Source organism: Chlamydomonas reinhardtii, chromosome 2, assembly GCF_000002595.2.
Source record: "Chlamydomonas reinhardtii strain CC-503 cw92 mt+ chromosome 2, whole genome shotgun sequence".
In the NCBI taxonomy this organism is placed as follows: Eukaryota; Viridiplantae; Chlorophyta; class Chlorophyceae; order Chlamydomonadales; family Chlamydomonadaceae; genus Chlamydomonas; species Chlamydomonas reinhardtii.
The window spans coordinates 7,729,736-7,746,552 of record NC_057005.1 but is presented as its reverse complement, the minus strand read 5'-3'; the positions used below and the strand labels follow the sequence as shown (position 1 = coordinate 7,746,552).

General features: G+C 62.0%; 3 protein-coding genes across 3 annotated transcripts in view; all 3 read left to right on the top strand.

Annotated features, from left to right (window-relative positions):
* Window positions 1–4,706, top strand: part of CHLRE_02g142601v5 (uncharacterized protein) — a 13,076-nt gene extending 8,370 nt beyond the window's left edge. Inside the window, exons 10-11 of the mRNA XM_043060167.1 lie at window positions 24–1,792; window positions 1,990–4,706. Of these exons, the coding sequence (XP_042927799.1) occupies window positions 24–1,792; window positions 1,990–3,284 (3,064 nt within the window). The 3' untranslated portion in view covers window positions 3,285–4,706. The remainder of the gene's footprint in view (window positions 1–23; window positions 1,793–1,989) is intronic.
* A 314-nt stretch (window positions 4,707–5,020) lies between these two features.
* CHLRE_02g142600v5 (uncharacterized protein) lies at window positions 5,021–9,659 on the top strand. The gene is made up of 2 exons (XM_043060166.1): window positions 5,021–5,484; window positions 6,713–9,659. The coding sequence occupies exons 1-2, from the start codon at window positions 5,327–5,329 to the stop codon at window positions 6,729–6,731; spliced, it is 177 nt and encodes a 58-aa protein (XP_042927798.1). The 5' UTR covers window positions 5,021–5,326; the 3' UTR covers window positions 6,732–9,659.
* A 51-nt stretch (window positions 9,660–9,710) lies between these two features.
* On the top strand, window positions 9,711–16,698 carry CHLRE_02g142650v5 (uncharacterized protein). Its single transcript, XM_043060178.1, has 9 exons — window positions 9,711–9,791; window positions 9,962–10,084; window positions 10,459–10,527; window positions 10,753–10,876; window positions 11,025–11,141; window positions 11,290–11,406; window positions 11,558–11,662; window positions 12,248–13,673; window positions 13,810–16,698. Exons 1-9 carry the CDS (start codon window positions 9,763–9,765, stop codon window positions 14,586–14,588), a joined length of 2,889 nt encoding a protein of 962 aa, XP_042927797.1. The 5' UTR covers window positions 9,711–9,762; the 3' UTR covers window positions 14,589–16,698.
* The last annotated feature ends 119 nt before the right edge of the window (window positions 16,699–16,817 follow it).

Sequence of the window (16,817 nt, the reverse complement as noted above, 5' to 3'; positions counted from 1 at the left end):
TGCTGGGACCGGTGGGGGCCCAGCCCGGAGCCTTCGTCGCCGGAGCCGCCCAGCCCTCAGCCACCCAGCCCTCAGCCGCCTAGTCCTGAGCCGCCCAGCCCCGAGCCTCCATCATCGGAGACGCCTAGCCCCGAGCCTCCGTCGCCTGAGCCGCCTGGCCCTGCGCCACCCAGCCCTGAACCTCCGTCGCCGGGGCCGCCTAGCCCTGAGCCTCCGTTGCCAGAGCCGCCTAGCCCTGAGCCTCCGTCGCCGGAGCCGCCTAGCCCTGCGCCGCCCAGCCCCGATCCTCCGTCGCCGGAGCCACCCAGCCCTGAACCTCCGTCGCCGGAGCCGCCTAGCCCTGAGCCGCCTAGTCCTGAGCCTCCGTCGCCGGAGCCGCCCAGCCCTGAGCCTCCCAGCCCTGAGCCGCCGTCGCCGGAGCTGCCCAGCCCTGCGCCTCCCAGCCCTGCGCCGCCCAGACCCGAGCCTCCAGCGCCGGAGCCGCCCAGCCCTGAGCCGCCAAGCCCTGCGCCTCCGTCCCCTGAGCCGCCCAGTCCCGCGCCTCCACTGCCGGAGCCGCCTAGCCCTGCGCCGCCCAGCCCTGAGCCGCCCAGCCCCGACCCTCCGTCGCCGGAGCCGCCCAGCCCTGCGCCGCCCAGCCCTGAGCCGCCGTCGCCGGAGCCGCCCAGCCCTGCGCCGCCCAGCCCCGAGCCGCCCTCGCCGGAGCCGCGTAGCTCTGCGCCGCCCAGCCTGGAGCCTCCGTCGCCAGAGCCGCATAGCCCTGCGCCTCCCAGCCCCGACCCTCCGTCGCCGGAGCCTCCTAGCTTGGAGCCTCCGTCGCCGGAACCGCCCAGCCCTGCGCCGCCAAGCCCGGAGCCTCCTAGCCCGGGCCCGGATCCACCGTCGCCGGAGCCTCCGAGCCCTGCGCCGCCCAGCGCTGAGCCTTCGTCGCCGGAGCCGCCTAGCCCTGCACCGCCTAGCCCCGGGCCTCCGTCACTGCAACCACCAATACCAATGCCTCGACCAGGCAGTTCGCTTCAACCTAGTCCCGAGCGTCCAGTCCCGCAGCCTCCGGGAAATCCTATTGTGGCACCCAATACATGCAGCAGTTTGAGCTCAGGAGTGAATGCATCGACCGTCTGCACAGATCCCTCTCTGCTTCAGGGAGTGGTTCCGGGACCAGTTGACATGACGCAGCTGTACTTGGCCGCGGGCATCACATTCCCATCGTCCTCCAACTCCAGCAACACCACCACCGGCTCCTACGTGGTGACCGCCTCCAACCCGGACGTGGTGAGCCCCGACAACAGCACGCAGCTGCTTCGCATCGTGGCGGGCCTGGCCGGCATTGACAACTGCGTGCTGGTGCCGCCGGGCCTGGTGGGCTTCAGCGGCTACTTCGCGACGCTGCTGGCCAACGCTTCCATCCAGCTCTACACCGGGGGCATGTGCGACTCGGGCACGGAGATGGGCGGCGCGATGGCCATTCCCGCCGCCGCCACAACAGCCAGCGCAACCAGCAGCCCCAGCCCGTCGCCGGCGGCGCACAGGCGCATGCTGCTCTCAGCTAGCTCAGCAATGGGCGGTCGCCTCCGGCGCATGCTAGAGGACAGCAATGCGACCGCCGGCGGCAGCGGAGACAGTGCTGCTGGGGCGTCCAGTCCCGAGCCCGCCCCCATTCCCCTGCAGCAACTGCAGGCGCCCGCGGACGTGTTTTCGGGCGGCCAGGTGGCATTCAGCTTGCGCCTGTATGCGCCGCTTAATGAGGCTGGTGGGGCGGGCGACACGTCCGTGCGCAACGCAATTGTTGCAGGTAGGCGCTGTAAGCGGTTGGGATGGGTGGGTCAAGGGGTACGGTATGAGGGTGGCGGCCTACATGGCAGCAACGGCCTGAGCGCATTGCGGCGATTTGGGTGTCCTTTATTTGCTATTATCGCTGCTGTCCCTGCGGCCGCCCCTGATAGCTAGGTTGCCACTAAGCACGTCGCTGTCTGGGCTGCCCCTGCACAGATCAACTTATATTCATGCTCCGTGTACTCCAAGAGCTAGTGCCCATGCCGCCCAGCCCCCCAACACCGTCGCCACGGACGGAGGTCTCCCCGGACACGGCGCGGACATGGCTGCCGCCGCCGCCGCCGCCCCCGCCTCCTGTGGACGAGGCCCCGCCATCGCCACGGCCGCCTGTGCCTCCACCGCCGCCGCCAAGCCCCCGCCCTCCCAGCCCAGCGCCCTCCACACCGTCACCCAGCACGTTGCAAACTGCAGTCAGCAGCCCTCCGCAGCGGCCCCCACCACCGGTGCCGTCGCCACCCTTGCCCGCGGCGCCACCCCCTTCTCCCTCGCCACCACCGCCTCCCTCGCCGGCACCTCCCCCGCCTCCCTCGCCTCCCCCAGGCTCTCCCCCTCTCCCGCCTCCGCCTCCGCAGCCCCCGGCCCCGCCTGTCCTGGAGGTGTTGTGGGCGGCCTCCAGCGCCGGCCCCGTGGACCCCTACGGCAACAGCACCGCCCTGGGCTCAGCCAGCCGCCTGCTGGGCGCGCCGCGGCCCGGCGCCGCCAAGCGCACCACGTGCGGCAACGACTGGGGTACCCTCACCTGGGTGCCCACCCTGCCCACGCCCCGCTGGGTGGCGGTGCGCTTCGCGGCTCCCTCCACTGCTGCCTCCGATGCAAACGGCCCCGCCACCCCCACAATCAACCTGTCTTCTGTGCGGCGGCTGGGCGTGTACGTGCTGAACCTGGGCCCCCTGTCGCCCGCCATCACCCGCATCGACCTGCTGCTGCTGCCGGAGGCGGAGGCGGCCAGCGCGGAGACGGCGTCCATCAGCGGGGCGGCACAGGAGGACTGGCCGCTGGTTGAGGTGCCGGTGTACCTGGGGTCGGCGGGCGCGTCCGACCTGCAGTGCCCGGCGCTCAACTGGATTGCTGTGGAGCCCAAGGCGGTGGCGCGGGCGGCGGCGAAGGCCGCAACAGCCAACAGCACCGCGGCCGCGGGCGCCACCGCCCGTGCCGTCAGCAAGGCGCCACAAGGCTGGGTGGTGGTGGGTGCGCGCCTGAGCGCCAGCAACGCACCCGTGGACAGCAAGGCCCAGCTGCCGCAGATACACGCCCTGGGTCTGGAGTGGGAGGTGCGGCCGCCGCCTGCAGGAGGGGGGACGGCTGCGGGCACACCCGCGCAGCAGGCAGCCAGCAGCCGCGCCAAACGCCCGCCGCCCGTGCCACCACCCGCCGCGGCGGCGGCGGGGGCCGCAGCTGCTGACCGGAGCCGCATCGCAGGCTCCAAGGGCCGACGCAGGCACCGCCGGTAGGGTGGCGAATAAAGTAGGATGCATGCCTTCTTGTGCTGATGCGTCTATGCGCACCCAGCAGTGAATAAAATCTGCTTGTGTGCAGACTTATTAGCCATACACTGTGCATGTGCACTGTGCATGTGCACTGTGCATGTGCGTGTGCTGATGCGTCTATGCGCCCTCAGCAGTAATAGGATGATGCTTACGAGTACGCTTACCAGCCTGTGCATGTGTATGGGCGAGCAGCTTTTATACGCGGGCGTTGTAAGGTATACGAAAATTATTCAATGGGATGGAGGTTGGGAACTTTGCACATAGGATGGCGCGAGTCTAGTATTCAATGCGTAGCCTGGGTAGTCAGGTGGCATGTTGCCCCCCCTGGACAAAGGATGTCGAGCCGCTGAGATAGTGGCGCCTGCTGTGGGTTGACCGCCTGCAGTGGCACGAGCTGAGGCAAGTATGCGCGCCATCACAGAGACGGGGTGTTGGAAATGACGTCATAGGCACGCGTACCGTACAGATGCGTGGCAGGAGTTTCCCGGTGCGTCACGGCACGAACTATATGCCGGATTGTTCGATTGGCGCGGCCTGTGGTAATGCGCATGACTTGCTGATTTAATGTTTTTTGGGGCTGAGCCCCCGGGGCGCAGCGATTCAGGGGGTGTGAAGCCCCCCAGGAACACCCTGTCGTGCGTGCGCCGTGCGTGCGTGCGTGGCTCGGCACCAGACTCCATACTCGCGCAAAGCACGAGTATCACGTATTATATCTGGGAAATACCTTCCATGTCTCATTGCTAACATCTGCTAACATTTTGTCATGAGTGGCCTGGGTATCGTGCATGAGTTGTATATGTTCTTGAATTACAGAAGGCGGAATGTGGGGGAATCCGCGCGTGCGTGTCTATGCACCATGCAAGGACCAAACCCGGAACCCATGCGAAGGTAAAAGCCAGAGAGCTACCCGATACGGTATACGGTAGTCAAGTAATGTGGCGTGGTACGGGGGTCCCATACACTGCATAGATGCTGCAGCGCGGACAGCTCTACACACTCTTGAGTCCGGGTCCAGCAGCGGGTCCTGCAGGCTTCAGCCGCGGCGTGCCTAAGTGCCTGTGACACCCAACGTGCTTGTGCGTGCTTTTGCATGGAGCTGAGAGCGCTACGGGCCCGTGGCGAGTGAGCGCGCGCCCGTAGCGACTTCACAGAAAATCTCGTGGGCGGACAATCAGTTTCATTGGCGGGGCCGGAAAGGGGCTTGCATCTGGTGGTAGGCCGGCGCCGCTGGCGAGAAGGGCCCTAAACATGTTCTCGCCCACGGCATCCAGAGGCCCCAAAATGCCTAGCTTTTAGCGTTTTTTACCGGGGATTTGGCGAGCCGGGGGCGGAGCGAAGCCCCCAGGATTGCCCCTGTCCGTGCCTGCAACGTCCACAAACGGGCCAGAGTGCCGGCAAAGGCTCCAGCGGCCTGAGTCGCTCCCCCGTCCGGCACCCCCGCAGCCCGCACATACAGCAAATGTTTAGCCCGCAGCGCGGACAGCTGGGGACCCAGCTGCATCACCGTCCCCGCCTGCACGGAGTACTCCACCAGGAGAAGGGGCGGGCCCCCGTCTTGCCCCCACCCCAAGTTTCGTGGGCGGGCTTGGTTACTGCTGCCGCTGACTAAGGCTGGGCCAGGCGGGAAAGTAACGCCAGCAACAGACAGTCAAAAGCCTTTCGCCAAAACTGTCGCATATCTCTTGTGTCTGGCTAAAGGTGTATGTTCTGCGGGTGATGTCATCTTTGCCCGACGGACAAGACCAGTAGCGACGCAGCAGCTTGGATGACTGCTGAAACAAACGAAACCCACCCAGACATTCAGTCATAAATTTGATATAACATCAGCAATATGTTGCCAATTTAGTTCACATCTGTGCTCTAAACGCCGGACCCACCCTGTCAGCAGCAGTTCAGTTCAATAGTCCCATTCCTTGTTACACGAATTGCATACTAGTCGCAAGCCTTAGGCTTGGAATAGCTCTGCTAACGCTCGGCGCAGCTTGTCGCCATTCCGTATCACCAGCATGCGGCAGGGCCGACCGCCGCAGCGTGTCATCGCGCTCGTCGGAGTGTTCGTCGTGTTCCTGGCCGTGCCAGCATGGGCGTCGCACTATCGGGGTGGCTCCATTGACTACACAGCCAATGCGACACACATTACTGTGTCCGTGACGCAATCCTGGATGTGAGTGGGAATTGACTAATAATATACTCGAGGCTGTTTGGTGCGGTTCATGCGCCGGCGTGGGTGGCTGCGCCTCCAGAGAGGGCGGGGCGGGGCGGCGTTGGGGGCGAACTGGGCGGGCGGGAAGAGGGTTGAGTGGGTGGGGGCGTTGCTACGAATGCTGCTCTACGGGCCGGCTGCGGTAAGCTCGGCCATGGGTCGGGTGGCGTGCAGTGCGTGTAACGTAAACGTAAATCGCTTGGAGCATTTACCTAGAAAGAGGCAGCATATATGAGAGTTGCGTGACTTGGAGCTTTTCTGGCTTTGTTGGTTCGGCCGCATGGCGGGGAAGCCCCCGCCCCCGCCCCCGCCCCCGCGAGCAGCACTGCATTTGGCGGCCATGTGTGCAGGAAGCGATCTAGATCTATACCCATCACTAGCACCAGCACCAGTTGTCCCATCTAAAGCTCGTCGGCAGCGAGCTGTACCCTGTCAAACGGGTCGGGAAGGGGTGGATGAACCACCAACGGCTACACCACCAAGGGCGCAGGCAGTGGGGTTTTCAGGAAGGACAAGGGGGCTCAATCCACTGGTTTTGCACTCAATTTGCTTCTATTCACGAGCCTGACGGGCGATCCTGCATGTGCGTGCCCCTAGCCCTGCTCAAGCCCAACGTGTTGCGGAGAGAGCTTGACGGGATTGCGGTCTGCCCCTCCCCCCCATGCGTGTCGTGTACGGCTAGGGCAAGCCGGTGTAGAGCCGACTGCAGGCTCCACTAGCCAAGAAGCCAATGAGCCTCTGCGCTACACAATAGGCTAGCATATGGCTGAGGCCAACCAATACCATGTTAACAGAGTAATTGGCAGTCATGTGACCCAACCGCGTCCAACTCTATGGGGTTGCCCCTAGCACTATAGCAGTTATCTAGGCTCGCCCACGCAGAATCTCTTAACAGGTTATGAGCCCCGCGCACGCGGAGGCGAAACCTAGATAACATGCTAGGCGGCGGCCCCAGCGGTGCCGTGACGAGGACCGAGTGCGCTTACTAGATTCCTTCACTGTGTGGGAGTAGTTAGCTGGTCCGTGGACAAGCCCGAAGCCGAAACGGGGAAGACCAACATGGACCTGGACGACAACGCGACATCCGCTGGATGTTTTCATTAATCTAAACATCATGACTATATAAGCTGGAATTCGGGGTCCGCCGAAATAGCAGGGTCCGCCGAAGAACGCCATTTCCATCGCACAGTGCAGTCCTGCTTTGGTGAGATTGTGTGGCCCCGATCTACTGCCAGTCTGGCAACGATTGGGAAAGCGTACGAGCTGGATATGCGGCAGTCGTCGGGCGGGCGCCAGGGGGAGTTGAATTTGGAACGTGGCGGCAGGGACACCCTATCAAATGTTATGGCAGGCCGTGGCTATGAGGGCGTGCCAGAGTGTCCAGTTGTGAGGAATCGCGGCAATCAGGGGGAGCAACTGTGAAGGCGGGAACACAGCAGGCTTGCTGTGCAAACCAGTGTCGCGGTTGGCGTATACTGTATGGCACAGTGTTTCGGTATTGGAGCATGGCACCAACATGATGTCTATTGTCGCCAGTCGTACATGCAATGCTAACGGTTGTGCCATGCAAAGTGTGGCTACTAACGTAGTACGTGGAGGGCGCGTGCGCGGCTCACACTGAGTCTGCACTGAGTCTGCACTGAGTCTCACTGAGTCTGCACTTTTGAGAGCTAAAGAAGCCAACGTGGCGCCCGGATGACACACGATAGCTGATGAGTGCTGCTCGAGGGGGAGTGTTGAGGTGCGATCAGCACTCATATTCCCGGAGAATTGCCTTGCAGGGATGCTGCCCCGTGCACAGGGAATGCAGCGAGTTACTGACTATGTGCGATGCAACTGGACAGAGTCCCTGGGGAGCATAATTACTATGTGATTGTGAGTTCTTGTTTGCACATGATATGCGTGCCGGCGTGGCCTTTTCGGTGCAGGTGTGAGTGAATCACCTGTGATTGTGTGAGCAAATGCGAGTGAAGCTTTGCTACTGTTTGCACGAGTGAAGTGCACTGAGAGTGGTTTGCTATGTGGCAAGTGAAGTCACATGTGGCGAGTGAAGTCACGGACTGGCAAGGATCCACGACTGGCAAGTGAAGTCAGATGAACGAACATGGCAAGTGAAGCCAGGATGCCGGTGGTGCGGCATGATGCGGTGTGTGAAACCGCAGGCACAGTGAGTGAAGCCGTAGGTACGAGTGAATGCAGCAGCAGTCTGACAAGGGGGAGCCGTCGGACACGGGGGAGCCGTTCTGTTGTAGATGGAAGTTGGGATGGAGGGGGTGCAGTAGGACACCGTAAGCAATTGTGCTTATGATGGATGAGATGAGACGATTGGCAGTAGCACAAGTGCCTACACGCGGACAGCGTACAAGGTATGCTGAGACTTGCTTGTGGAGCGATTGCAATAAAGTATGGAGTTCTGCCCGCGGGGGAGTGTTAAGATATCGGTCAGAAATATACCGGTATGCAAGGGAGAACGTAGGGGAGTCCGAGAGTGCGTGTGCCATGCACCATGCAAGGACCCAACCCGGAACCCATGCAAGGGTATAAACCAGGGAGCTACCCGAGGTGTTCCAGTAGTTATCTGTCGTGACGAGCAGTTTGGCTTTTGGGATATGTTGTTCATGACGATGCCTGACAGTCACAATCCCAGGCACATGGGTTGCGCCTTTACTGGTTGCAGGTGGTCAGCGTGAGGAGTTTCTGGGATTTCAGTGCGACGGTAAAGGGACACCTGCAGTGCGTGCGAGCTGTGCGTATACGAAAGGTGTCAACCAGGTGACCATGAAGTGCGTGCGAGCATAACATGGGGGGAGCACACGTGGATGCGATATCATTGGTGTTGAGTCAGGTGGTACAATACCGTGCGCGGGGGAGTGCCTGTCAGTCGGATCAGCACGTGTGTGGGGAACATCAGTTGTGAAGTGATTCGGGATGTGGTGAAAAGGGTAGGCGGCCTAACAGCCTGAAGCCTATGAACACGAGAGTTGCGGTTTCCAGGCGTGCGGTGGCGATGGTAGTGGCGAAACCGCCGCTGTTGGTGGATAGGCAGCATGAGAGTCGGGGAGTAGTTGAACAGTAGAGCTTAGCACACCTCCAGTGTGGTTTGGTGGATGTCGGACTTGTTCACGTATGCGCGGACGCGTGCGTAGCGTGTGAGGACTCAATCAGACAGGTGCTTCGCATTGGCCGTGCGAGATTGCCTTATCATGAAGGGCCTGAGCATTTAGGCACCAGTAAGGTAGCCGCAAGGAGTGAGAATCGACTTGGCTTCCGACGTTCAGTGAAGGGCGTGGGCCAGTGTCAAACCATGGTGCGCACATGGAGAATCGGTAGGCTTGGCGTATAGCGGGTATCCTATACGAGGTGGCTCTAGGCAAGGTATGTTCTAGATAAAGGCTGACGTTGGCAAGGACTATCTGACGTGACAAGGCTCGGCAGACTGGTGATCTGTTTGAGGGGTTTCGGTGTCGGCGTGGGTCGTGGTGTTCGTATGATTGGGGCCAGGTAGGCTGGTGACCTACTGGGTGTTATGGAACCTGTCTTGGTATGCCTGGCGTGCTTTGCCGGTTATGTGTTGAGTTGCCGTGCCTTCTTCGGCGTTACGTTAGCCATTGTAGGGGAGTAACGGACCACATCAGGTCAGCGCTTTTCCCTTTGTCATTTTCGCTAAGAGGCTATGGTGTTTTACTGTTTCGCAGCAGTTCTTTAGCTGGTGAGCAGTCAAGGTTGGAGTGTTGCTGTTGTAGTCGATGATGTGGGTAGGTGCAGCCCGCGGGGGAGTGTTGCGGAGAGAGCTTGACGGGATTGCGGTCTGCCCCTCCCCCCCATGCGTGTCGTGTACGGCTAGGGCAAGCCGGTGTAGAGCCGACTGCAGGCTCCACTAGCCAAGAAGCCAATGAGCCTCTGCGCTACACAATAGGCTAGCATATGGCTGAGGCCAACCAATACCATGTTAACAGAGTAATTGGCAGTCATGTGACCCAACCGCGCCCAACTCTATGGGGTTGCCCCTAGCACTATAGCAGTTATCTAGGCTCGCCCACGCAGAATCTCTTAACACAACGTATCACGTACCCGAAGGACCAAAGCCCCATCCCGAGGCATGGCAGACCGCTGCACCAATGTAAACACCATGTACTATGCCGCGTCACTGTCGCTGTCGCTAATGAGCGACACCACCTCCACCTCCTTCGCCTGCTTAGCCTTCGCCTCCGCCTCCGCCTCCGCCTCCGCCTCCTATTTATGCTATATATAACACTTAGCTCTGGCCAGCCAATCAGGGCCAATCAAACTCAAGGAAGCGACCATCCATAACTTTTGACCCAGGCACCCAATCGCACCCAATCGCACCCGACCAACCCGGCTCCTCAAAGGCCTTCACAGACACCACTTGAGCTTGTGACCTTGATGATCAAACTGACTACACCATTTTTCTCTTCAGGACGGGCGACTTGGATTCGACCAGAGTCAATGGGTGCGGCGTGTCGGCCTCCACGTCGTACTCATCCGGCAACATCATCGGGTCGGGCACGGATTCCGCCGGCAACTCCTACACTACCACCAGGTGCGATACGGCATACCGGTACCGGTAAGGTAGGGTCAGTGCGAGCTTACGTGCTGGTATGCGTGACCCGCACGCGCGCACGAGTTGCGGCTCGGTCCCACGTACGGGCTGCCTACGTGTGGCCTTATATGCACCAGCAGCCACGCCCCAGCTTAAAGGGTATGAGCTGGCTGGCCTCCCCAGGTTTGTTTTGTCAACAGGCCTGTCGTCCTGCCTCCATTGTCGGCGGTGCCGAGGCAGACCCATTGCACCGTGTGTCCCTCGCCCGATTGCGAATGGCGTGTATTTCTTGTTAAATGGGCAGCTAAGGAAAACGTGGCTGGGACTAAACGCGCCACCACCACCCGCCCTGCACGCAACTGCACTACACTCAGGACTGTCTTCGTGGCGCCGCTCCCCACAGCGACCTGCACTATTGTGTATTCTGATTGCTGCAGAATCAGGTATGTACGCGTTATTGTAAGTGCAAGGTGTGCGTGCATGGCTGCGTGCGGGGGTATGCAAGCGGGTACCGGTAATTCGCGCAGACCACAGGCATCCTCCTGTGCCATCAAGCGATCAAAGGCGAACCGTAGACATCCAACACGCCACTGCCATACATGATTCCGCTTACGTACCAATAACGTGTGTGCTGGATGCGTCTGTTGTCAAACCGGCTCCCGACACAGCCAACTCGTAACTGGCGGTGATGGTGACTTCAAGACCAGCGCACGGTTCACCACCACCACCCGCAACTCGCTGAAGACCGCCGCAGCCGCTGTGATGCAAGTGGGCAAGGCCTCATCGGCAGGGGTGAGTGCACGCTCCTAGCAGTCAGCTAGCACGACTGCGGCCTTCCTGTGCGTGTCTGGGGCTGGCCCACCCTCCAGTACCTACGATATTAAGCCGTGCAGGGCGATCTTTCCTCCGCTGTGCCCATCTCTATCGCCGGCAACTGCAGGCGTATGCCAGTGTGCTGGTGCCTGTGTCCTCCGCCACCTCATCCGGCTTCAGCTGCGCCATCAACAGCGATGGCGGCATCACTCCGCCGTCGGAGCTGGCCGCAGCAGCCGTGGCGGTAAGAGGATACCGTTTAGCGGTTAGGCGAATGTTGTCTGGGTCACTGTTCGTCATGTGGCGCAGCGAGTACACGTACACACGAGCCAAAATCAGGCATGCCATGTCCCATCACCCCCAACATCTCGCCTTTTTCCTGCACCATCCAGGGCGGCTGCCGCATCGACTGGTACAACAGTGCGCGGTCGTACACGAACAAGATCCCCGTGCCCCTGCGAGTGACCTCCACCGCGGATGCGCACTTTGTGGACGCGGATTTCATCCTGGTGCGTGCGGGGCCGGGAAGGGAAGGGGGACACAGAGGGTGAGGAAAGCAGTGTGTGCAGAAGCTGGAATGCACCCAGTAGCCGGTAGTTGTCTTGCACATCAATCTCTGCAAGTTAACGGCTACTCCTGCTGTCTTGCTTAACATTCTAGGAGACTGTGAATCTGGGTGGAGCGCCAGTCGTCGCCATGTCGCGTTCCGGGCAATCGCTGAGTTCCGGAGCTGCCCTGGCTTTCACGACTTGGACTCTGGCTCAGGTGCGCTTGACTCCATGCACTTCAACACGGGAGCAGCCGTCCTCTAGACCAGCTTGGAGGCTGGTGTTTAGAGGCTCGGAAAGGCACGAAGCAGCCGGCAATCTGGCAGGGCATCCTTGGGGGCAACGGGACGGGGACGGGACGGGAGGGGTTAGGGAAACCGTGCGTGCCATGACGCCGTTGCGAATTCTCTTTCATGTACGTGTTGTGTAGAATACACATTACGGTTGCTGAGATGCTGAAGAATTGTGAAAGGCCTGTCGCCATCTGTCACAGTGCGCGGGTTGATATCGATACCCGCAAACTTCTATGTAGATTGTGTTGCACAGTGTTCCTAACCTATCGTAGCAACGAAATGCGTACAAGCGCCCAGGCGACCAGCTCGGGCGACCCCCCTTTACCGGATTTTCCTCGGTTCCCGCCGTGTTAGTGTTTCCTACTTGTACTGCTTGGTCTCAGTCGTTATAGGGCGTAGCATGCTCTTGTCGGGCCGCTCGACCAAACTAACACCCGTCTGGACATTATCGGGGCCTTGCACGTCACCCCAGCGCTGACCCCCCTTTTTCCCTGCCTTCGCGGCCGCAGGTCACCTTTGTGGCGACTGACCCAAATGCGGGCGCCTCCATCTCGGTCACCAGCAGCGGGGGACTGCCGGCAGGCGCGGCCCTGTCCGCCAGCTCCGGCGCAGCGCCCTTCACCACGGTGTTCTCATGGACGCCCACCGCAGCCTCCCCCAGCTCCGGCGTGGTGCAGCTCATCTTCAAGGACAACACCAACCTGCAGGCCTCGGCGTCATTCTCGTTTACCATGGCATACACTCCGGGTCCCCCATCGCCGCCAGCCCCTCCCTCTCCTGAACCTCCCAGCCCAACACCGCCGCTACCACCACCACAACCGCCCAGCCCGGAGCCGCCTAGCCCGGAGCCTCCCACCCCCGCGCCGCCTTCTCCCGCCCCTCCCAGCCCCGCGCCACCGTCGCCGGAGCCTCCTAGCCCGGCGCCACCCAGCCCAGAGCCACCGTCGCCGGAGCCTCCTAGCCCGGCGCCACCCAGCCCGGAGCCGCCCAGCCCCCAACCACCGAGCCCTCCCCCACCACCGAGCCCTCCACCTCCACCACCTCCGCGCCCTCCACGCCCGCGGCTGCCTGCGCCTCCCAGTCCAGAGCCGCCTACCCCGGAGCCGCCGAGCCCACCTAGCCGAGAGCCGCCGTCACCGGAGCCGCCTAGCCCTGTGCCGCCAAGCCCCCAGCCGCTAGCCCTAGAGCCACCAAGCCCAGCCGTGCAGCCCAGCCCCCAGCTACCCAACCCAGAGCCGCCGAGCCCCGTGCCTCCGTCCCCTCAGCCGCAGAGGACGGTCGTTGTGATATCGGACACATGCAGCGGCGCCGACACTGCCCACGTGAGTGGCTCTACCGTGTGCACGAAGCCCTCCGTCATTCAGGAGATTCCGCCCGGCCCTGTCAACTTGACGGATGTGTACTCTGGTGCGGGCATCACCCTCATGCCCCTGACCAACGGCAGCAGCAGCGGGAACACCACCACCGGCTCCTACGTGGTGACCGCCTCCAACCCGGACGTGGTGAGCCCCGACAACAGCACGCAGCTGCTTCGCATCGTGGCGGGCCTGGCCGGCATTGACAACTGCGTGCTGGTGCCGCCGGGCCTGGTGGGCTTCAGCGGCTACTTCGCGACGCTGCTGGCCAACGCCTCCATCCAGCTCTACACCGGGGGCATGTGCGACTCGGGCACGGAGATGGGCGGCGCGCTGGCCATTCCCGCCGCCGCCACAGCAGGCGGCGCAACCAGCAGCCCCAGCCCGTCGCCGGCGGCGCACAGGCGCATGCTGCTTTCGACTGCCAACTCCTCTGCAGCAGTAGTGCCTCTACAACGTCTGCAGGCGCCCGCGGACGTGTTTTCGGGCGGCCATGTGGCATTCAGTTTGCGCCTGTACGCGCCGCCCAGCAGTGCTGGTACCGCCGGCGATACGTCCGTTCGCAACGCCATCGTGGCAGGTGCGCGGGTGGTGGGCCAAACTGTGCGAGGAAAATGTGCAATGCAAGTATTCTTGGGAAGAACTGGTGGCCGGTCTGGATTACTGTGAGTCCCAGCTGTTGACCACGCGCCATCGGCCATCTTCCACTCCTGCAGATCAGCTTGTGTTCGTGCTGCGCGCGCAGTCGCCGAGCCCGCCACCGCGGCCACCGGCGCCGCTGCCGACTCCAGTCGACGTGGTGTGGGCTGCGTTCGCAGTCGGCCCCACCGATCCAGCTGGAACCCACACACAGCCCGGCGCCGCCAGCCGCTTGCTTGGTGAGCCCAGGGCCGGCGCTGCCAACAGTGCCAGCTGCAGCAGCGACTTGGGTATGCGCTCCTGGCTACCGACATTGTCCGCTCCCCGCTGGGTGGCGGTCCGCTTCGCGGCTCCCTCCAGTGCTGCCTCCGGTGGAAACGGCCCCGCCATCCCTACCATCCGCCTGTCTTCTGTGCGGCGGCTGGGCGTGTACGTGCTGAACCTGGGCTCCCTGTCGCCCGCCATCACCCGCATCGACCTGCTGCTGCTGCCGGAGGCGGAGGCGGCCAGCGCTGCCAACGCCAGCCTTGCGCCCGCGAGGCCGGGGTCTGCCGCCGGAGCAGCAGGCGCGCAGCAGGGGCTGCTGCCTGTGGCAGTGCCGGTGTACACGGGCATCTCGGGTGGTAAGGCATTGCAGTGCCCGGCGCTCAACTGGTTTGTCGTGAAGCCCAAGGCAGTGGCGCGTGCGGCGGCGAAGGCCGCAACAGCCTTGGGTGGCACCAACCGCCGGAGCGGCGGCGCGCAGGCGTGGGTTGTGGCCGGGGCACGTCTGAGTGTGAACAACGCGCCTGTGGCGGGGAGGCCGGAGCTGCCCAACATACACGCCCTGGGGCTGGAGCTGGAGCGGGCCGTGTAGGCGGCCCCTCTGCTGATGTGCATGTTGGTGAACCACCTTGCAGTGCTGGAGCACGCTGCTGCTGGGCCCTCATGTGGGTCAGGCGGCAGGCGGGCAACGGGCGGCGCCGCTTGCGCGGTCCGCACCTGTGTGCGCACATCGTTGGCAAGCATTAGGCACGTACGGTTATGTGGGCACTGGGGCTGGGTGGGCAAGCCTAGGCGCTGGCTGTGCAGCCCAGGCGGCACGTCTGAGCGCAGGGGCAGCAGGAGCTGCGCTGCAGCCTTTTCATGCGCATGCGCTTACACATCAATGCATCAAGTTATCATGGAGCTGATTTCATGGTACCTGATGATGTTTTACCACTTTACTTCTTCCATTCATTTGTGGGCCCTATTTACCATTCTGGAGGTTCTGCTGTTGACCACGCATTTGCCCTGTCTAGAGTGCCGGTACAGATGCATGTGCTAGACTTAATTGTGCGCATGCAATTACGATTCCTCACTCGCGCGCAATGTGTAGTATTGCACTATGCTGCTCTCCACGAACCACATTACTCAATAAGGTAAGCCCGCGTTGGCCCTGGAAACCTAAATTATCACCTGAGGGCGTGCAGTAAAGGCACCTCATCACGATAACCTCATACACCCACGATACTTAAATTGATTGAGTCATACGAGTCGTGTGTGAGCGTCTGATGCGCCCTAGGACCATGCATGTCGATGCACTGAGACAGGCTGAGATGGTACAAATAAACACGTGTGAACTGTTGGGCAGTGGTGGCCATTTTGGCCGGGATTCTTCAATCTGACGGCTGCTACTTATGGCAAGCTGGTTTAGCGCTTCGGCCTGGCAGGAACCGGTTTTACGGTTGGCGCCGTCATTACATTGGAGTACACAGGCTGGTCGGATGCAGGCGCTGTGCCGATACTATGCATCAGGCATGGTGAGCTTTTGGCCTAGACCAGGAGAAGACCAAAAGGCCGCGGTGTCTGTGGTGGGCTCGTGGCAGCGGCCCGGGGCCTGTTGGTCGCGGCCTGGGTCCCCATGGCGGTGGCGCGCGGGTGCAGGGCCGCACGTGGCGGATGTGCACATGTGCGGGGCGGGACTAACGGGCGGGCGTAGCGGAACCCTGACCGGGAAACACCACGTGGTTGAAAAGCCGACCGCTGAGATAGTTACGGTAACTGCCCCGGGAGAGCCGAGCACAGAAGGCAGCATGAGTAGTGATGATGATACGGTATGTTACAGGAAGTGCGCAGGCCCTCTCCACGTAAATGCCCGCGAGGGCTCCTCGTCTCTCCGGTCTGATCCAGTGTGTGTTTCATGCACACGCCGTATTACAGTGCTTGATTGACCTCAGAAGCTTAGTACGTCGTGTCCAGATCTCACGCAAACAAACGGCATGAGTAGTGCGTCTGTCCGTCTGTGCTGTGCTTTGGCTGCTGCCTGCTGGCACGACGAAGACGACGCCTGATTGGCTCACATTGGCTGCGCCAGCTCAAGCTGACCCCGGCCGGGAGACCTTTCAAATCACAGGCCCAGGTTTTCGGTCTCAGATTGTCCTCGTCTTCTCACGTTCTTTACCCTCCGGGTGCCCCCCAATGGGTCGCGAGCTGGTGCCGTTCGAATCTGCCAAGACTGCGAAGAACGGCCTCGCCACGGCCTGCACGCTGCGGCAGATCTGCTCATCTGCATCATCATTTCGTCGCATGTTTCATGAGCTATCCTTGAGCTAGTCAGCCTAGTCTGAGGTTTAAGGTGGCCGTTAGCGGGTGATGAGGTGTGGTGTAGGCGTTGGTGCGTAGCTGGAGGTAGGAGGCGGAGGCAACCTGAGTTGACAAACCGTCCGGCAACTCCCGCGTCGACGAGGGGAGGCTTCGGCGGCCGATAGCCCCCATACACCCCCACAACGATCCCAAGTGGTTGAAACTTGAAACGCATAGGGCGAAGGCGGCCCCGTCGCTGGATGGTGGCCGCTCCGTGCGGGTGGGGCGCGGACGCGCGGTGGACGAGGGGGGGGAGGTAAAACAGGCTGCGGCGTCTGTGGACAGGCCCAGATGAAGTGGGTTCAGCCCGCTTTTCCCGTGCTTCTCGGGGAGCACCCATCTGTTTGTAACTGCAAAGGATTGCAATAGCTGGTATCTGTGTTGGGGCAGGCATTTGGGGGGGGGGGGGGGGACGGGCTGCAGGCAGCCCGGCACACCCGCGGGTGACCATTCGGGTGGCATGCACGCATGGCAAAATGCT